The sequence below is a fragment of the Callorhinus ursinus genome, unplaced genomic scaffold (genome assembly GCF_003265705.2).
Source record: "Callorhinus ursinus isolate GAN/ISIS: 27379988/994484 unplaced genomic scaffold, GSC_fseal_2.0 scaffold1, whole genome shotgun sequence".
In the NCBI taxonomy this organism is placed as follows: domain Eukaryota; kingdom Metazoa; phylum Chordata; class Mammalia; order Carnivora; family Otariidae; genus Callorhinus; species Callorhinus ursinus.
The window spans coordinates 96,846,769-96,869,277 of record NW_027397063.1 but is presented as its reverse complement, the minus strand read 5'-3'; the positions used below and the strand labels follow the sequence as shown (position 1 = coordinate 96,869,277).

Sequence of the window (22,509 nt, the reverse complement as noted above, 5' to 3'; positions counted from 1 at the left end):
TTAAAGTAGGCTCCATGCCCAGAGTGGAGCCCAGTGCGGGGTTTGAACTCACCACCCCGAGATTAAGACTTGAGCTGAAATCAAGAATTGGATGCTTAACTGACTGGGTCACCTAGGCACCCTAGCATTTAGATTTTTAATTTTCACGTCAATTATGCCCGCTAAGCCCTTTCAGAACGTTTTTATTTTTAAAAAATACACTTATATTTCTATGTGTATTATAGGAATTCATTTTATTTAATTTTATAAAACAAGTTTCTAGAATAAAATGTTAGTAATTGAAGAATGCTTGTCTAAATCCTTCAATAACAGCATGTTGACTGCTTATTCTCAGCTTTTCCAAATCACCAGTTCTCAGGAGGTGTCAGCATCCAGAATCCCAGGGAAACTTGTTACAAACATCAAATACAGGTTCCATCCCTGGAAGCCTAACCCAATAGGTCTGTTTGTGCCTGGGAATCTGCATTTCTAAACAAATTCCCAGGTTATTCTGATGTGCAATGACTGGCAATTAATCCTACATCCTTGGAAACAGATGAGGATGATGGATTTGTTTCCATTAATTGGTATTTGAGGGATTTTTCAATCCTCATGTGCATATGTTCATACTTCCCCACAACAGTTTGGTTTCAAATGACAGAATATACAATCTGGTTGCAAGAGCAAAAATTCCATTCTTGAAGATCAGAGACATTATTATTCCAAATTGTGCAACTTGGAAGGAAGAGAAGAGGCGTGAAAATTGAAATTGTTGGGGCTTATTTGAAAGTTGGCAGAAGGCTGGGATGTGTGGGGAAAGGGTGGGCAACAGGTGGGAGACAGACTCTGAGCAGAGGCAGTGAGGGTGCTGCCCCAGAGGAACACACAGTGTGATCCAGTGTTCAGTGTGGATGTCACGCACGAGCTGTTCCATTGTTTCTCCTTTTTCTATCCCAGATTAATAAGGGAACTCTAGGTACACAAGAGTTGGAGGTCAGTGTGGCCAGCTTCTAACTATTACTATAGATCACAAAATAAACTTGACTTTCTTCCTATCCTTTGAGTACCCACGTGTTGGGAAGAACTGAATCGCTTCTTGGCAAGTCGTGGTGATTCTAACCATGAGTCTGGCTCCAAGTGGCTGGAAGAAAACATGTCTGATTCATTTCACAGAGAGGTTCTGAAGAACTCTGTCATGTAAGAACCAACAAATATGATAGAATATTTAAATTGATTCAAAAAGTCAAGTTTTCCCCCTTGCCTAAGGATCATGAAAAAATAATGTGATTATAAAATGTTGGCAATAAATGTTACAAGTGTTTAAATAAAGAGGTTTTTGCAAAAGCTAATGTAAATGTATCGGTGGAGTGGAAACTAAAGGTGGAAAATTGGGTGAAGCTTTATAAATGTTTGATAAACCCATAATGACTTTCTTTAGGAATCAAATTTCTTCTAAAATTGAGCCCATTAAAGCCAGCAAATATTTTTAATCAGAGTGGAAGCAAAGGCAAAAGATTACCAGTGTTCAAAAATCTCAAGAAAATTTGACATTTCTACAGTGGTGGCAGCAGTAAATTGTAATCACTGGAACTGTTGGCATGACAGCCAGCATTCACCTGGGATCTCCTTTCATATTGGAAAGCAAAGAATTGCAGTGTTTTTTTTCCCCCTAACTGATGGTTGCCACCTGCATATGACAACTGTGTACTGAGCATCTCACACCACAATGTCCAGTAGTCCCCCCTTATCTGTGGTTCCACTCTGCACAACTTCAGTTCCCCACTGTCAACCCCAGTCTGGAAACAGATGATCCTCCTCCTGATGCATCATCAGAGGGTCAGTTGTAGCCCAATGCTATTCCATCACACTGTGTGCGTCCTTCACTTCACTTCGTCTCATCACTAGGCCCTTTATGACTTCATATCATCACAAGGCCCTTTATGACTTCACATCATCACAAGAAGAATGGTGAGTCCAGTTTGATAAGATATTCTGAGAGACCTCAATCATATAAGTTTTATTATAGTACATCATTATATTATTCTATTTCATGATTAGTTATTATTGTTAATCTCTTTCTATGACTAATTTATAAATTAACCCTTATCATAGGTGTGTGTGTATAGGAAAAAAGCCTAGTCTATATTGGGTTCAGTACTCTCCATGGTTTAGGGCATCCACTGGGGGTCTTGGAACGTATCCCCCAGTATAAAGCAGGGTGGGGTACTACTGTGCTACCACATGGTACTAGACCACATTGGTTGCTGATAGGGAACACGCTCAGTGAAGGGGCTTTCTTTTTCTCCTCTGGAAATCAATTAGTGAGATAACCATACTCTTCAGCCACGTAGGTTATTTGGTTGGGGGTTGGGGGTGAGGTCCTTCTCTTATTTTTCCCCGGTTATCCCTGATAACACTCTCATTCCCAGATGCTCCTCCCACCTCTCCTTTACGTAAGTTCTCATTCTTTTCGGTTTGCTCTATTTCTTTGAACATGTCTGGATTCTTGAAAAATCTGGAGCAATGTTTAGTGTATTTTTCATTTTCATAAATGATTTTCTGTCATGGACCACATTCTATTTCTCGCTTGTGTCTCTTAAGCTTTGCACATGGCATCGTATGTGTACTTAGTTTGTTGCCATCACTGCTATAGAGTGATTTCACAGTGCACAGCCGCCACCCCCACATTTTACTTAACCGTCCCCCCAGCCCCCATCTTTGCACTTACGTAAATCATGCAACAATGAATATCCTCATACATAGCCCCTTGTGATGTGAGTAAGAATTTTTCTAGGATAATCATTCAGAAGTGGAATTGCTGGATCATAGGGTATGTTTAAGACTGTAGAGAAATGATTTTTTTATGTTTCTGCATAGGCTTTCTGAACAAATTTTACTAAAACTTGGACTTGGGCTAAAAGAATAAGCATGAGAAGTTAATTTATGACTAATTAGAAAGTAAGAAACCATCTAGAGAGATTTATCTTCCCAGAAGTATGTGTTTACAGCTCAAGGTGGGGATGAGACCCAGGATTTAGAGACATCTTTAAGCTGTCAAGCTGGAGACACTCATCATATTCTCCCTTTGGAGAGATTTATTTATATCTCACAAGATAGAAGAACCAAGAATCCTTCCCAATGAACAAAATTTTTTCTCCCCTTCTCTCAGATGAGTGGGGGTGCTGGCCCTCCCCTATATAAATATCCAGATCCATATTCTCAGGGTTCTTTTACCTACAGTACAGACCCTAGTATGTGTAGGATGACACCGGGCTCTCATTGTGTGTCCCAGGGTTAATAACCGAGGCAAAGGGGAGTTGGTGAGGTTATTTGCTGTAAGTCATCTGCTCTGCATGAGACATTAAAAATTTAACATTATTCATATCCCTAACTTCACTAAGCTCTATTAAATTGCTTTCCTCAATGATCCAATTTACATTCCCACCAGCAAAGTATGAAGAATTCCTTTCCTGCATCACAATGGAAGGCCTTTCTGGGCTCTGAAACTTCTGGAAGGATTACTATCTAACAGTCTTTTCTTATATCTAAACTAGGCCATGCTTTTGGTGACCACAGTCATATTGGTCTGATTGCATCGGGGACTAGCAGTAGGCTCCTGTGACTAAACCATAAACCATTGCCTCTTAAACCAGGGGGAAAATCAACCACATTTCTGTGGCAAACATTGCATTTTTCTTCATCTTTATTGCCTTTTGCTATCATAAGAAGCATTCCAGGTTCTGGGAATCAGACCACTCTTTTTAGGTACAATTATTTTAGTACACTAGTACATATCAAAATTTGGCCAGGGTCTAGTTTTATTTAAGAACTATCATTTTGTTGGTGTGTTGACTACTTGGAGCGGTTACAAAGAGGTTATAACTGACTCTGCCATGGATGTATGGAGAAGGCATTGCTTTCCATGATGTGGGAATTTCAAATGTCTCCACTTAGTTATTTAAAGGGCAGAGCATAGCATTAAGCACTGATGAAGTAATAAGAGATCAAGGTAGATGTGATGTTGAATTATCCCTCATAGAGAAATGGATAAAGTAAACTCTGGCCTACTTACATAATGGAAAACCTTATAGATACTAAAATGAATGAGCTAGCTCCACATGTGTGAACAGATATATTTTTATTTTTTTTTAATTTTTTATTGTTATGTTAATCACCATATATTACATCATTAGTTTTTGGTGCAGTGTTCCATGATTCATTGTTTGTTCATAAATTTTTTTAAGATTTTATTTATTTATTTGAGAGAGAGAGAGCACATGAGAGGGGATAGGGTCAGAGGGAGAAGCAGACTCCCTGCCGAGCAGGGAGCCCCGTGCGGTACTCAATCCCGGGACTCCAAGATCATGACCTAAGCCGAAGGCAGTCGCTTAACCAACTGAGCCACCCAGGCGCAACAGATATATTTTTAAAACATCATGGTAAACAGAGAAAGGATACTGCAAAAGATATGTGCAATATGACAACACATATATAAAAGTTTAAAACAATAGTACCAAAATATCCATGGAAATAATACACACCAACCTCAAGAGACTATTTGCAACAGTTTCTTTCTTTTTGTCAAGGGGGATATTTGAAGTAAACATGGAAGCAATGTAAACATCTCTTCTATCTTGTGGTGGCAATGGGCATCATCTTTCGGCACTTTTCTGAATCTATGAGCTATTTCATAGTTTAATAAAAAATAAAAGTGAGGCAGAGGACACAGTTCAATGAAGCAGAGACTGGCCAGGGTTAGGGTCTGTAAGGAAGAAAGGTTCTGCGTATGGCGGGGGGGCTTCCTTGGTTCCCCTCAATTCCCTTATAGGGAAGTCCCTATTATTTTGCCTGTGTGAGGCTGGCCTTGGTGGTGAAGATCAGTAAAGGACCATCTCTTTCTCCTGATTTTTGCATTTTATTCTATGTGCATTTATTCTTGTTGGGGGAGAGGCTCCACATTAAAGTTTCTTTTAATCTAGCTCTTCCAACTCAGAGATAAAGAGATAAACAGGAAATGCAAAGTGATTTCAAAGTGTTGATATTACATTGTTTTGTTAACAAAACAAAGCAAACATAAAGCATGCTAACCCCAACTTCTGTCCTAGGGAAGTGTTATGGAATGGCTTAAATGATGCAAGTGATACTTAGAAATAAGGGTGTTTTTTGTTTTGTTTTGCTTTGCTGGAGAGTGATATGGCAGAAAGAAAGTAGGTTTTGGGACCAGAAGATGAGAGTTTGAGCCCTACCACTGCCATTCACTAGCAGTTCTTGGGAAATAACTTAAGTTCTTGGTGCTTTCAATGCACTTCTCAATCTGTAAAATGACTGTGATTCCTAAGCCGTCTCCTGCAGAGACTTGCCACTGCAAATAAATTCATGGATAATCGCACCACTTTATACATTGTAGAGAAGTAATACAAAGTAGTAATAACGATGACGAGTTGAATAAAACGAGGTAAGTTTTTTTTGCACATAAAATATAGGGTTTTTGGTCTCTTAGCTAGATAAATATGTAAATCTTTCCAAAATGAAAGACTTGTTTAAGAAACACTGATGTTAGATGCCTGAGAAACAGATTTTGTTTTCTAAAAGCAAGTAACATACTTATCTTTGTTTGTTGTCAAACCTCGGAATATTGGATGTAATAAGATGCAAACATAGAAGGATGTAATGCAACGTGAACACTTGAAAGGGGAGTAATGCCATGTGCATGTTTGATGGGGCCGTAATGAGATGTACAAATAGAAATGCACATAGAGATGTGCATGGGCAATAGTGTAATGAGATGCATAAATGGATGGCTGTAATGATAAAAGCGTTTGGGGGGAATGTAATGTGATTTATAAATGGAAGCATTAAATGGGAAGGGTGGAAAGGGCAGGTTGTGATAAGAAGCAGAGAGAAAGAATGCAGTGCTGCGCATGAATGGAGGAGCTAATAATATGTGCACGATGAGGATGTAACGAGATAAAAACGGGATGGCATAATGAGGTTCACAGATGGAGGGATGTAATGAGCTATACAGAAAGGAAGGAATCATGACAAGCATAAAAGGAAGGATTTACTACCATGAATAAAGAAATGGGCATAAGAAGATGTGAGCACTGAAAGGAAGAGCAAAAAAAAAAAAGGGACATTGTTGAGGGGATGGGAAATAACAAGGTGGGCAAATGGAACACGCTAACAAGATGCTGAAATTAAAGGGTGCAACAAGATGTGCCCATTTAGGGAATGATTAGACACAAATATAGGCCTTTAATGAGGTGCCTGGGCCCTGATCAGACAGAGGCCACAGCTTTCAGTTCTTACGAAGTAGGTGAAAATGGAAAAAATTCAGAGCAGGGCCATAAAGATAACTAAATTGTTACAAATCTCAAAAAGAGAAAACCAAACAGGTGATTTCACCACAGCCTCAAAGTTTATGAAGCAATGGTTTTATAGTTGCTGTTTATGGGGCACTCACTGCACCAGCAGCTCTTCCTGGTATTTAATGAAATGAATCAGCTTGTACTGCCTTCCTAGCAACATTGTCAGGCAGGTGGATCTGTTCCTACTTTACAGATGAAGAAGTTAAGTTTCAGTGAGGTTAACCAACTTGCCTAGATTCCCAGAACATGTTGGTGGTAGAGATGTGACTCAAGTCAAATCAAGTGGATTCCAGTTGCCTTTGCCTCTCTTTCAGTATTTCCATAAGAGTACTCAGTGGGACCTCCTGCCTCACCGTAACCTGGATCCTTGTGTCGGAGTCACAGGCCCACCCCCAAGATTACCATTTGCAAAATCCACAGAGGTCCCAGGAATGTGCATTTAAACAAGGTCTCCTGGGACTCTTGCATGTGCTAAGGTCTGGGAACTACTCTGCAGCCCTAGAGCCTGGTGTTCTTTTTTTTTTTTTTTTTTTTTTTTAAGATTTTGTTTTTTTATTTATTTGACAGAGAGACACAGCGAGAGCAGGAACACAAGCAGGGGGAGTGGGAGAGGGAGAAGCAGGCTTCCCGCTGAGCAGGGAGCCTGATGTGGGACTCGATCCCAGGAGCCTGGGATCATGACCTGAGCTGAAGGCAGACGCTTAACGACTGAGCCACCCAGGCGCCCTAGAGCCTGGTGTTCTAATGCTTCTCATCAACTCTGGTAAAAGATCATGAAGAAAGGGGCTTACACTCAGCATGAACAATTTGAGTTGGTTACAAGGGAGACTACAGAAGGAATTATCAGACCCTGGAATGAGGCATCAGATGATTCTGTTGACCGTATTTAGCAAAAGATTTTTTTAAAAAAGGCCCCTTCCTCTCAGAATGGTCTTCAATAGGAACCCCAAATTGTAATGAAGATAGTAGAACAATGCAATACTGTATTGAAAATAAGTAGACTTTAGGAAATGTTTGTATACTGAATTAAAAAAAAATAAAGTTTACTCCATAATCCCTAAAGGAAAGAGAGTAATTTGGTAATGTGTCCCCAGAATCAAAAGTTTGCTAATCTACATGCAACATACAGGATCTTTAAAAAAAGCAAATAGTGCCACTGACTGTGCTCTTTCTTGATATGTCTAGTATTGAAATGTCTAAATTGCTATGATTTTTTAGATTAAAAAAACCAGAATCTATATTTGAAATGAGTGTTAAACTTGGATGACAACTCACACTTTAGTAACACAATCTCTGCTCAAAACATTTTTAGAAGTCTCTCCCAGAACTGTCTTGTAGAGTATATTCATGAGCCACATATGAAAAAGTTTCATTACTTTAGTGAAACCTGGCTTTTAACTATGATTCAGTTTGAGTCGTCTCCTTTTATAATAGACCTTGGCCTACATAAGTTTTTTTGGCTATTGTGAAAATCGATCTCATTCTCAAAAGATGACACCTTTGTCATTCACTTTGTTGAAGGGGTCTTGCAGAGGAAGTACAATAAAATGATACTAGTTACCACTGATTGAGCTCTTAACGGTGTGCCAATTGCTGGTCCAAGGATTTTACATGTATTATGTGTTCTACATCTCCCAACATCCTTGTGAAGTGTATCCTGCACTTCACAGGCAAGGAAGAGGAAGCATGGAGGACTTAAATCAAAGAACCAATAGTGCTGGTCAGCATTCAAACCCAGAGCCTGAGCTTCTAACTACCACACTTCCACTTTTCTTGAAATAAAGTGCTATTTAGGGGCGTCTGGGTGGCTCAGTTGGTTAAGCATCTGCCTTTGCCTCAGGTCATGATCCTGGAGTCCTGGGATCAAGCCCCGAATCTGGCTCCCTGATCAGTGGGGAGCCTGCTTCTCCCTCTGCCTGCTGCTCCCCTTCTTGTGCTCTCTCTCTCTCATAAATAAATAAAAATAAAGTCTTTAAAAAAAAAGAAATAAAGTGCTATTTATTCTAATAGTTTAGTGTCCAGGGTTTGTAGGCATTCACACAATATCCCTTATAGCACTGAGGGGAAAAAGTATACTATTTTACTCATGCACTGATCATTTCAGAAAAGAACCCAAACCACTATTGGATTGGAATAGACATTTTGGAGGAGCTATGTACCTCTGTTCCCCCAGGAATAGAGTTATTTTGTTAACTATTTTCTAAAGTTTTTTTTTTTTTTTTAATTTCCTTGACTGATGCAGAACACCTGGCTGACTGTGAAGGAATGTTCACTACAGTAGTAAAATTGACATGCTTCATTATAGGACAGTCTGGCTTGTGAAAAACGAAGGAAATACAATACACGTGATCAACCTGGTTTTAAACTAAGCCGAGAAAATATTTCTTCTGCCAATTTTAATTTCTTTAAAAAAAGTTTATGTACAACATAAGTATAATATGTGTGGCTGGTTGTTAGGGAGATACTAATAGTGTGTATTAATTAGCCAAGTGTAAGGATAACAATTTTCTAGTTTTTAAACAGTGAATCAAATAGTCACTTAGGTTCATTGTGTTTGTAAAGTCATATGCAATCACTTAGTATGAGTTGTGTGTATGGAATTGTTTAAATGAGGGGTCCTCCAGATTGTTAAAACGTATAGCTGTTAAGGGGAAAAAAAGAATCTGAATGAAGGTAGAGACAGTATTTAGGGAGGCAAAGTTGAGAATCTGGCTGGACTTCTAAACTCTCTGATCCTACGGCATCAATGAGTCCTGCTTGTACAAGTCTCCAGAGGATGTGTCTGTTCTCAAGGACTCTTTCCACCTCGGAGCCTGTCCTCTTATGTTAATCACATTAGTCCCTGATGAACTATAATGTGGGGGAGTGCAGGTCCACTGATAGCACATATCTATGATAAAAGTTCATCTTGTGCTGAAGCTAACACTCTCTGGTGCTCCATAGCATCACAAATCTCAAACGCGCAGCAGGGTACACCCTCAGCCACAGTCACGGCCAGCCTCATCTTGCCTGGTGGCCACCGGCTGTCTGCTTTAGCCTTGGTCAGCAGCATGATGAATGAGCTTGTGTCCTTGTTTCCAAGGTGAGTAGTAGAGCATGGGTTGGGGCTGAGAAGAGCAGCTGAGGGTTCTTGTGAAGAGAAGCTCAACACAAATCCATCCTCTTCTTCATTCAGAAAATAACTTTTTCTTCCTGGGCTCTAAAGACTATCTTTCTGTTTCTCAAATTAGGTTTCCTATGTTTTCTTTTGGTCTTTCAAGTCTTTTCTTTTGGTCTGCACCTTGACCCTCTACCTTCTCAAACACAGATCTCCCCTACCTTGAAATATTCCACAATTTAATTACCACCCAACCAAAAGACAAAAGCTCAGGCTTGGATGAATTCCATCATAACACCTAAACAGCTGATCACTACCGGAGAAATCATATTTCCGCTTTAAGTCTGTTATCTCGGATCCCAAATGGATGTTTCTCATTGCCTGACAGTCCTGCTATATTTCTCTAGTAAGTACATAGTTCCTTTGTCTAAGAATTTCATTTTAGACTTTCTTTCCTCAAACCTCCTACATTCTATCCCTCCCCCCACCCCATCACACTTTCAGCTGATGGCCTCACCTCTTACTTCACTGAAAAAGATGAAAAGCCATGAAACAGAACTCATTCATCTTTCCCCCCACCAACTCTACTTCTTGATCTGGGTCTGTGTGCAATCGCTTTTTCTCATCTGTTCACCATCCTCACCCTCTCTGTTGTGTCATCCCAACACTTGAAAACATGCGCTGGGGGCTCCCATTCTAAAGCATCTCCATACTTCCTCCATGACGAACCCATTCAGCACCAACCTCTGCAACAGCTCTCTACAGATGCTGTCTCCTTCCTCATTCTCTCCTCATTTCCTCACCTACTCCATTTTGAACCTCACCTTTAAAACACCACTAAAACTGCCTTTTCCAAGTTGCCCAATTGGATGGGCACTTTTCTGTACTTTGCTGCCTTGACCTGGCTGCCAGATCCCATCCACTTCCATTCTCTCTCTTTCTTGGACTCTCTTGAGATGTGTGATCTCTATACTTTCTGGGTTCCTTTTGTCTTCTGGCTGCTCTCTGGACTCAATCCTATACTAGGTCCTTTGACTCTCTAGATTGTCTTCTCAGATTGCTTTAATCTTCCCATGGTTTTCGCCACCTCTGTGCCAAGAGTGGCCTCATCTGTGGCCTAAACCACAAATTTGCCTACTAGACAATTACACTGGGACATCTCACAGACATTTTAAAATTTAAGGTATTCAAAAGTCTCCCTCATCCTTACACTCTCCCATTAGCTTGCTATGTCCCTTTTACCTCCAAAATTTACATTGAATGTGTCATTCATTTCTATCCCTACCAGGACTATTCCAACTCAAACTATCTTCTTCTCTCATCTGGTTGAGCAATAGTCTTCATGTTCTTTCCGATTCCACTTTTGCCCCTTTCTAATCTAGCCTCCACATAGTGTACTGAGCGATCATTTCAAAATAGGCTGGGTAATAATGTCTGCTGCTCAAAACTCTTCAGTGACCTCCCATAGACTGCAAGAAAATCTAAGTTCCTTGCCATGGCTTACAAAGCAGAGGTAAATTACCCCAGACCAACTCTCCCTTTGGTTCACTGGGCTCCACCCTGATTCTTCTACTTCTTGGAACAATGTGGAAGGGGAGAGAGTTCATTCCTGGGGTGGGCGTGCCCAGTGTTGTAGGAGGAAGAAAATATTAGAACTCTCACTTTTTGTTTACTTTTCATCCCATCCTTTAAGGTTTTTATTTTTGAATATTTTTATAATAAAAATGATGAGTGTAATAATACATATTATTTATAAGTAAATAAATATAAACATGGGCGGTGCTTGCTCAAATTTTTTTTCTGATGGGATGTGTGATTTAAATTTGGAGGAGAATGCTCTAATGCACCAAAGTTTTGTCTTTCTCTTCTCAGTCTTCCTTTTTTTTTTTTTTAAATTTATCTGTTATTTTTGTTTTTGTTATATGGTCTCAAGACCTTTGTGCAAATTTTTCTCTTTGCTAGGAAAACTCATCTGACACCAGGTCAGAGAAGGTCCTGACCACCCAACAAACACTGCTGTTCTTCATCTCTTCCTCTAGGCATTTTATTTTTTTACAGTATCTTTCAGTGTGGCATTGTGCATTTCTTTACTTGCAGATTGCTTGTCTCCTTGGGGCAGAGCATGATTATTTATGTTTGGTCTCTGCACAGAGCTTGGCATAAAGCAGGCATTCGCAAAAAGTATTTGTAACTTAATGAATGAACTTACAGTTCCATTCATCGGGACTTCACTGTGATTTTTTGTTGTTGTTTCCTCCATGTTACTGCTCATGTCATCCTCCTTACATGAAGACCTGTCCCTCTTTCATTTAAAAGCCCAGACTCTATTTTAATGTCTACCCTTCTCCCAGCCAGCTCTCTCTCTGAGCCAGGGTTGTCCCAGACATTTGCATCTACATTCCACCCTCAATCTGCCCTCTCAACCCCTTTGCCTTCAGCTTCCTACTATGAATGATATTCTCATGGAGTTTCTCTCTTAATCACTAGATTTTATTCAGACCTTCTTTTTATCTCTTGACCTCACCTTTGCTTCTTTGATAGTGCCAATCAGATTTTCCTGGTTCTCAGCTTGCAGCCTGAAAGTTCCCACCCTAATCTAGGCTTTTGAAATCAACAAACTGATTCCCATTTACCCCATTCTCACCTAGCTTGCTCTGAAAGGGAGGGCTCAACAAAACTATTCTCTCTCCAACACCGTGATTCACCCTGCTCTCCCTGGAGGCTGACCTACATCACTTGTCACTTACATCACACATGTAGACTTAAATTTCTCTTAAGAATGTGGATAGTTTTCCAAAGTGGTGTACCAACTTACTTTCCCGCCAACAGTGTAAGAAGGTTCCCCTTTCTCCACAACCTCTCCAACATTTGTTGTTTCTTGCCTTGTCAATTTTTGCCATTTTAACTGGTGTAAGGTGTTATTTCAATGTGGTTTTGATTTGAATTTCCCTGGGTGTTATATGAAACAATGAATCATGGAACACTACATCAAAAACTAATGATGTAATGTATGGTGATTAACATAACATAATAAAATAAAAAAATAAAAATAAAAAAACAAACTAATGATGTACTGTATGGTGACTAACATAACATAATAAAATAAAATAAATTTTTTTTAAAAAAAGAATGTGGATAGTTACAGCTTTTATATATAATAGCCCATTCCTTACTTATACATTTATTTCCTGGAGCACCATAGTAATACTGCAACTCAGTACTTTAAATCTAAGTCTCGGGGAGCATCAGAAGGTCTCCTTTTTGTTATACCCAGAATTGGTGCTTCAGTTTTATTTATGCTTTGACACTACAGCCAATTACCCTGGGAACTGTCAAGTGTGTTTGTAGCAATGAGGACTGAAAACAAATCTCCAAATGTTAGCCAGATGGGATACATTTTATTTCAGCAGTAAATTTAATTTTTTTTTTTTTGTTTCCATAATGGGCAGTTTTGAGACTTCATTTCTATGGCATATGGAATTTCTCCATGCTTTGGGAACTGGAACATGTGTGTCAATAAAGGAGATTTCTCTCTCAAATTCCAGTCCTTTAGCAATCCTGGATCAACTTTGTCAACTGTCTGTTCCTCTGATAATCAGAGCGCCACTCCCTCTGAAGGGCTGGGCAGCACATGCACTGGAATAAAATTATTAATGGTATCTCTAGTTGCTCCCAGAGTCCATCCTCCTCATTTCCTAAGTAAATTAATGGATTTTCTGCCCTTTTTCTAAAATCTTTATGTTATAATGAAAATTGATGAACTTAAAATGGATTTTTCTTTAAGTAAACTGCTCATTTACATTTACTTACATAAAGCAATGTAACTAAAAGTAGTACTTCTGTAACTGTTATTCCTTGATTATAAAAGAAACCATACTTCCAACAGAAAATTTCAAAAATGCTAATTCCATCAACCAGAACTAACCATTGCTAACATTTCAGTATATCTCCATTTGGTTGCTTTAATGGAATCTTCCAAATAATCCTCTTTATATAAATAATTTTGTATCTTGCAATGTGACATTTGACATAGTATTGTTTCACATGTCACGAAACATTTCTTATAAACATGATTTTGCATGTTTTCTCAATATTCTTCCATATGGATGGAAAGTATGTATGTGTATACTTTCATTCTCCCATCTTGAGACATTTAGGCTAGTTATAAATAACTCCACAATATTTTTTGGTGTGCATATCTTAAGTTTTGTACACATTTCAGATTATTTCTTTAGAATAGATTCCTAGAAATGGAATCACTGTGTTAAAGGATATGAACATTTTTAAGACTCTTGACCTGCATGGCTAAATTGTTTTTTAGAAGTGTTGAAATAATTTACACTCCAACTAAAAATGTGTGAATGTGTCTAAACTCCCTTGCTGTAGCCAGAACTGATTATTCTTTTTAAAAATGGATTAAAAAGGGTAATGTTAATGTTATTTTAATTTCAACTGTTACATCTTTGACTATTAATGAAGCAGAATACTTTTTGTGAACTGAGTCTCCCTTGAGTTATTTGCTTATGTTCTTGGCCCATTGATCATTGATTAGCATGAACTTATGGTATTTTGAGGATATTAAGCTTTGTCTTTCATAATTATTGCACATATTTTCATTTTAAGTTATTGGGCATGACAGGTTTTGTTTTTTATAAGCTTTATATTTTTATATAGTCGAACCTATCAACATTCTATTCTTAGATATTACTTATAGGTTTAATTAATTTTTTAAAAAGAAAGAAAAGCATATACAAAGGATAATGTAACAAATACCTATGTGCTTGCCATATTAATAAATACTGATATTTTGCTTTTGATTTTTAAAAGATTTATTTATTTATTTTAGAGAGAGAGTACAAGCATGAGGGGCAGAGGGAAAAGGAGAGAGAATCTCAAGCAGACTCCATGTTGAGTGCTGAGCCCAATGTGGGACTCGATCTCACCATTCTGAGATCACGACCTGAGCCGAAACCAAGAGTGGGGTGCTTAACTGACTGTGCCATGCAGGCATCCCTGCTTCTGATTTTTTAAAAAACAAAGTTACAGATGAAATTGAGATCTCCTTAATTCCCTTTCCAGTAACATTTCCCTCTCCTTTACCCACTTCTTTGTTATCCAGAGGCAAGACTATCAGGAATTTTGGTGTGATTCCAAATATGGTATTGTAAATTTACCCCAGGTATATGTACCCATAAGCATTCATAATACTGCTTAGAGTGTTATAAAAATTTATGTAAGTTACCATACTATTTGTTATACTTTTGCAACTTGCTTATTAAAACTTAATCTCCTGTTTTCAAGACTGACTCCATGTTATTACATATAGGTCTAATTAATTCATTTTCACTGTCTGTGTAGCATGATTATACCACAACATTTTCTTTGTTTCTCTACTGATGAACATTTGCATTGCTCCTGATATTTTGGTGCAAATAATATTCAGTTGACATCTGTACTTGTCTCCTGGTTCAGGTATGTGAGAATTTTACCTAGAAATGGAATCGCAAGATAATAGGGTACAGGAATTTATCATACCAGCAGCTATTGCCAGATTGCTCTTCTTAAGGTTATAAAGAAAAATTTGTCTTAAACTTTGTTTAGGACAGGAGATTTTTGTATGTTGTAATACAAAACCTCTTTGTGATAAAAAAATTAAGCATTTATGATACAATGCTTAAGCATTTTTCTGATAAGTTTTAAGTGAAATTAAGAATCTGGAAAGCTAATTACTCACCCACCTCAATTGTCAGCTAGTGGTCATTTATGAATCTAATTAATGATTATATATATTTTTTCTTAAGTACTTTTTTCTTTTTTAAGTAGGTTAAACTTTTATATTCTTATCTTAGTATATGAACATTCTCATCTTTTCCACATCTTTGCCAAGACTTGTATTTTTTTTAAAAAGATTTTATTTATTTATTTGAGAGAGAGAATGAAATAGAGAGAGCATGAGAGGGGGTAGGGTCAGAGGGAGAAGCAGACTCCCTGCTCAGCAGGGAGCCCTATGCAGGACTTGATCCCGGGACTCCAGGATCATGACCTGAGCCAAAGGCAGTCGCTTAACCAACTGAGCCACCCAGGTGCCCCTTGCCAAGACTTGTATTGTCACAATTCTTTATCCTTGCCAGTCATGTAAAAAGGCATATCATTTTAAATATTTAAATCAATTATTTCACTGATTTTTAGTGTGACTACACATCTTTTCTTATGTTATAGGCCATTTGAGTTTCCTGGTCAGTGAATTTTCTGTTTGCATTCTTTGCCCAGCTTTGTCTTGGGTTGTTTGTCTCTTCCTTGTTGATTTAGGAGATTTTTGTGTTAATTATACATATTTCAAATGCCTTCTCACACCTTGTGCTTATCTTTTAACTTTGTTATAGTGCATTTTGCAATACAGAAATTTAAACATTTATGTGGTCAAAAATATTTATTTTTTTCATGATTTCTGCTTATATATCTTAAGAAATTCTTATCCTGAGGTCATAAAGACAACTTTTCATATTTTCTTCTAATTATAAGATTTCATTGATCACATGTAGGCCTTTAATCCACCCAGAGTTAGTTATCTAAACAGTGTCTTCGTTATTCTTGAAAGAAAGAGAGAGAGAGAAATGTTGGCCAGAAATCAGAATATTAGCTAACCTTTACTGAGAAGTCACAATGGCAGCCACTGTTCTGAGAACTATGTATTAACTTATTCAATCCTCAGACAGCTCTATGAGGTAGGAACAGATATTATAGCCATTATATTGATAAAGAAACTGAAGTTCAGAGCCAAAGGCTTCAGAACTGGAAAGTGGCAGAGCCACATTTTAAACCCAGGATGTCTGGCTATAGAGCCATGCTTACCTACTCTGGTAGGTGGATGAGTCAAGATAAGTAGGTTATGCTGCTGTAATACCCAAACCTTAGTTATTTGGGTTTTTTTTGGGGGGGGTGTTGTTCGGCATGTTGCGTTGTTTCTTTTTTTTTCTTTAATTTTGTTAATATTTTTATTTTATTATGTTATGTTAATCACACCAAAACCTTAGTTTTTAACAAAACAAAAGATTGTTTCTTCTTCATGGGAAGTGTGTAGTGGGTCTGGGTGGCTCTCCAGAGCACCAGTCCTCTGTGTGGTGGCTCAGAATTCTGTGCCCATGTGCTGGCAACTTAAAATCAACATTTGCTTCTATAGTCACTATGGTAGGTGAAGAGAGGGAAAACAGAGAATCACATAGTTGTTAAGCTTCTGCCTGGAGGGACATGTATCCTTTCTCATAGTTCATTGGATGAAGCAAGTCACATGGCCAAGCCTTACTTCAAGAGGCAGGGAAACGTAACCTTCTTATGTGCCCAGAGTAGAAAGGAACCAGGAACATCCATGACAGCTGTGATATCACCATGTCATGTGCTCATGTTCTACTGCTGCCACTGACTAGCCGTGTGACTTTCAACAGGTCCCTTTGCTTCTAATTTTAATATCTGGACAATGACAGGATTCACTTATTTATTCAGTTGGTACCCATTATTTATTGAGAGTCCAGTGTATGCCAGGCACCGTGTGACCCTGCAAATGCAATGATAAACAGGGTGTAACTTCTGCCCCCAAGCGGGTGGCAATTTAATAGCTACCTTACTGTTGATTTTCAGTTCTAAAATTCCAAGACTCTGTTAAAAGGCAATCACAACAACAAACCTTCCAGAGCATTACATTCTAGAGACTCAGGCATTTTCTTAGGAGTTTATTCCTTTTTGGTGTACATGAACTTGGCTGCAGTGTTAACTCATTTCCAGCAACAGATACACACATGTACACCACTTTCAAATTGCTGGTGTACGTGCATACTGGCATATGTGGGGAAAATAAAGCAGACTTTGGACTATTTTCACAGCTATTTTGAATTTAGTGGGCAGAACACTTCATAAAAAAACAGAAGAAAATCAATTTGATTGAGAAATACCTGGGCAGATAACTTTGCTACATAATGGACATTCCAGATATCAGAGAGTTTTTTTATTACTTATGAATAAATTTACAAAACTAAAGATTTCAAAACCATTTTGCAGTTAAGTTTTCCCTAGAGGAATATTTATTGATACAAAATAGAAGAAATATGAAGAAGTATATTTGTGAGCATGCACAAAACTGGTTTGCCAATTAAAAAAAAAAAATCTCTCAGGACTTGAAGCAGCCTTCCAAGTGTTAATTTACTAGTTGCCTGTAGTTAAAATACAGTTCACATGAAAAATTTATAAGAATTTGAGGCATTGTCTTTAAACATGATGCAACAGTTTAAAATTTGAGTGAAATATGCAAAAAAATCCATTCTACTTTACATTGATGCAATTATGGCATTTCCTTTATTCTTAATACTGCAAGTCTAATTCTTAAACCAAAGCCAAAAAATAGTGATGCAATAGTTGGATGCATCTTCAGACCATTCTAAATAAATTTCTGATTAATCACACCCATTTGTCATCCTTCTTACAATCCTTTCTTTCTTTTTTTTTAAATTTTATTTTATTATGTTATGTTAGTCACCATACAATACATCATTAGTTTTTGATGTGGTGATCCACGATCCATTGTTTTCATATAACATCCAGTGCTCCATGCTGTATGTGCCTTCCTTAATACCCATCACTGGGCTAACCCAATCCTTTCACACTTAAGAGGTATTGAGTTGTTTCACGATATAATGATTAATTTGCTGCTTGTCTGTACTTTGAATTTATTTAGTATTGGTACGCTTGTTCCCCTTCTAATAGTAAAACAGGGGATAGTAAAAATAGTAAAACATGATCATTACTCTCAGAACCTCTGGTTCGCCCAGTAAGCATCCAATAATTATTACTGGGCTTTCTTGAAGGCAAAATAAGAATAATCAGAATCTTTGAGTATGGGAAGAGCTTAGAGAAGCTGGTTATATTTACTAAGGAGAGATCAATAACCATTCTCTATTCTCATTATACATATTATCCCTGAGTGATCCGATCTATTGCCATGACATCAAGTGCTACCTTATGACTTCTAAATCCATGTCTCCAATAATGGCCTTCTTCCTGAGGTCCACACAGGCATTTCAGCCACCATCACCACCTGATTATCTACACAGATAACTCAGACTCAAAATACTTTATCTTCTTCCTCCACCTCAGCTCCCTTTGTGGTCTCTTTTTCAGAAGGGTGTCATCATCCACTCAGCCATATGATGCACCTGGAGTTATCCTTGATTCTTCCATTTTCTTTATCAAGAACCAAGTCCTGTGGGTTCTACTTCTTTAATAGCTCTTTAATCCATCCTCTCCCTACAACTTCCAACTTCAGTTCAGACCTTCATTTCCTACCTGATTCTAGTAATACTTCCTAAGTAGCCTTCCTATCTCCAGCCAGGTTTACTTGAATTGTTTTCTCCATACCCAGGCCTATGACTTTTCTCATGCAAATCTGATCATGTCAGTGTAGATACACTTCCAGTTTCACTCTATTTGGTGAATGGGTGCAGTTCCATATTCTGGTCCTTTCCCAGTTTGCTGTCTGCTCAGGAATTCTCAATTATGTCCTGAGAGTGTTGCCCCTATTTCCACACCCCTAAAATGCTGTTTCAAGTCATACTTGCCTGTCTCAATAGAGCTCTATCTCACCCTGACCATGCTCTCTCTCTTCTGCCCACCTTATTTTCATTTTTTTACTTTGTGGCAATTGCAGAGGTCAAAGGGATGAAGGGAAGTATGGAAGGAAGAAATGAAAGGCACCAAGGAACTGGAGCCCAATTTCCTGATGCTTTTTCCCTTTCAATCCTAGAGTCCATGGTCTGTTTTTCTAAAACGTTTTCTATTACACACCCTGTGTGTAGTTTTTGTGTGTCTCTGAGTGGGCTGTGTTATGTCAATCTGTGAGCCTCAAACAACACTGTTGAGAATTTGGTTAAGCTACTCCATAGTATTATTGCCTCGGCATCCATTTTGTTTGGCCAGGTGGGCTGCAGAGGCCTTAAACTGACACTAATCCCCTCGTGCACACTCATGCCCTAGATAGCACCCTGAAGAGTCACAAGCAAACACACACTCCTGATATGACACCTCTAATAGCTTTTGTGATCAACAGTTTCCTCTCTTTCTGAGGGCCTTCTCCTGGTGTGCCCTTTAGATAGATTCTGGCAAGGCTTACAGAAAACTGCTCTTTTTGGTTTGAATTGACCGATCTGGCCTTAGCCTGGGAACTTCCCAAAGCCCTCCACCCACAGCTGCAATAAAGGCATAAGTCCCAGGTCCAGCCTCTCTTTCTGCCTGCACCTTGCTTTGACCTCCTCCTGTAGCCCCTAGAGGTATGCTGTGTACTTCCTCCAGGACCTGTAATAAGTTTCTCTTGTGGTGTTTTGTTGAACCGGGACTCACCATCTGGCACCCTGTGTTCCATTTAACAAATATTAATTTAATAGTCATAACAGTCAATAATCCTATCTACCAATATTACTCTGTCTTTTCAATGATTACCACATGAAAATCATTAATTAATCAATGTTTTTTGATAATGATGAAAGAAGGTAAAGGAAGAAAGAAAAAAACTGAACTGTTAAGAAAAAGGCAAACTGTTTCAAGACAATCTTGAATATTGGTTTAAAATAACATGTCCAAGGAAAGAAACACTTACTTTCTGCTGTGGAAACGTGGACTCCATCATGGCTGTTTCAAAGCTGTGAGCACCCTCTGCCTGGGTCTTATCCCACAGAGCTCTGAGAAATTGTACAGAATGACTTTGTATGGATAGGGGCTCAGGAAACAGGCTCTGAAAGGGCAATAATGAGAAAACCATAACATTATCTCTTGTCCTAACAATATTGTTTGATAACTACAAGGTACTATTTGGGTTGAAATTCAACCAGGTTTAAATTTAAATAAAATAACAAAGAAATCTATCTTGAAGATCAAACATATGATACATTTTAGGCTTCTCATTTTTTTTAATGGAAAAGTAAAATTATGGAATAGGATTTCAAGCCAGTTGATATTGATCTTTAAATATGCCTAACCTTTGTAATGTAATGTTTACCTCGATCATTTCCCAAGCATGGTACTTAATTGGAAAATGGTTAATATATTCATATTTATTTTTTCAAATATCTGAGAATTATGGTATAAAATTAAAACTAGAGTATAAATATCAAGTCTGTTTATACAGAGTAGATGATGAAGGTTAGAAATTAAATAACTAAGAGTACACTATTCAACAACTCAAATATTTACAGTGTGAATGGATGGTGGGGAAACAAAAACACTTTTAATCCTAAAATGTGTAAGAGGTGACTATTCCCAGAGCTAATACTCTAGTTTTGGATAAAAAGATTATTCATGTAAAGAAAATCACATTTACATGTATTTCATTCAAGTCAACAATAAAATTTTCAAAGGAAGATTTAAATTGTGTTTGTATATTTATTAATCCATCATGGGTTTAATAGTCATTTAAACATTGTGACATGATATCTATAAAGTGAGAAGTATTTTAATTCAAGGGAACAATTTTATAAAAACATAGACCATAATATAGGGCATCAAATATTATTTACATACATATAATACCATACATATTATCCTTTATGTGTGAGGTATGATAAAATAATAATATTGACTTACAAAATTTTATTTTTTGTGTCAATGACTGTCCAAGCATTAGTTTATGAGAATTTAGGTGGTCTGTGTGTATGAAGTATCTATTTAGTAAATGAAAACTAATAATTTTTTTCCAGAAAAATCTAATTATTATCATCAAGATAAACTTGTTTTTTATGCTGAGTGGGGAAATGTGGAGGATCTTATACCTCAAGTAAGTGGTCCATAGATTAAAAAAGACAAGAGCCAGTAACAGATAGATTGATTATACCACCCATAATGTGGACATATCTGGGAATTTCTTGATTATTATCAGAAAGTTATACAGCATATGATTTTTCACTTAAAGAAGAACAGGACCGGATTTAACTAATCACCATTCCAAAGAGGACCAGTTAGACTGGAATCTGTGAATTTGAGAATTCCATGAGTGTGTTGACGGTTAACTTTGTGTTAACTTTGTGTTACTTGAATTCCATGAATGTGTTAACTTTGCTTTCTTAAAGCAAAGAGTCTGACCCAGCATACAAGGCTAGTACTGGGTTTGTAATGATCAAGTCAAAGAGTTGATTTTTCTTGACCCCAAAGTCAGGATTCACCCAGACTACACAATATCAAGGGTGTAGAAAAAGAAAGGAAACATAGTAAAATGAACAAAGAAGAAAAGCATCATAAACAGATGATTTTGGGTGATTTTGCTTAAAGAGAAAAAGAATCAGACTAAGTCAATAAAATATGACTGAAGGGACAACAATAAATCAAGTTTTTTGGTTTATTTTCAGAAAACTGACAAGTAAAGAACAAAGCCAATGAGGAAACTAAATACAAACTCACTGATGGAAACTATCTGAAAAACAAGTAAAGTAGAAGAAAAATAAGGTCACTTCAAGAAAAGGAAAAAAAAAATCAATGCTAGTTTTTATACTCACAATTTGATTCACATCAAAATGTGAGTTGTTCTTTATGAGATATTATTAAGTGTTCTTAAAAAGACTTCCTATAGGAAAAGGCGGTTTTCCTAAGGTACATCTAAGCGGTCTCTTTTCTTAATTACTATAGCTCCATTTTATGATTATGATCTATTCAGCATTAAAATGCATCCTTTCTTAATAAGCTTACCTTTTCTTTATAAAGAATGTAATTGGTTGGTAGGGCTTTTATAGAAATATTTCATTAATAGAAACAAACTATACTATCACTTGGCCTAATTTTTACCTATTTTATAACATTCATAATCTGTTTTTTCTGCCTCAGCCCTCTCTACTTCTTTCTGAAATGCCTCATTTCATCTTTTAACACATGTGCTACTAGGAAAAGACCACTGAATCGGGGGCAGGTGGTCTGTATTCTTCCTTTAATTTACTTATCTGTAAAAATGATGTCTGATATTCCTTCTATTACTAACATTTTATAATCTATATTCAACTTTTATGTGAAAGTTTAATGCATTCAAGATAAGTATTTCCA

At 37.5% G+C, this 22,509-nt stretch overlaps 1 protein-coding gene and 1 long non-coding RNA gene across 3 annotated transcripts in view; one reads left to right on the top strand and one right to left on the bottom strand.

Moving 5' to 3' along the window:
• Window positions 1-22,509, bottom strand: part of VEPH1 (ventricular zone expressed PH domain containing 1) — a 240,610-nt gene that overhangs the window by 34,585 nt on the left and 183,516 nt on the right. For both annotated transcript variants that reach the window (XM_025879871.2, XM_073898129.1), the window contains exon 11: window positions 20,084-20,218. In XM_025879871.2, the coding sequence (XP_025735656.2) occupies window positions 20,084-20,218 (135 nt within the window). The remainder of the gene's footprint in view (window positions 1-20,083; window positions 20,219-22,509) is intronic.
• LOC141373724 (uncharacterized) lies at window positions 1,924-22,048 on the top strand. The gene is made up of 3 exons (XR_012380007.1): window positions 1,924-1,947; window positions 21,180-21,256; window positions 21,825-22,048. It is a non-coding gene; the product is annotated as an uncharacterized lncRNA (long non-coding RNA).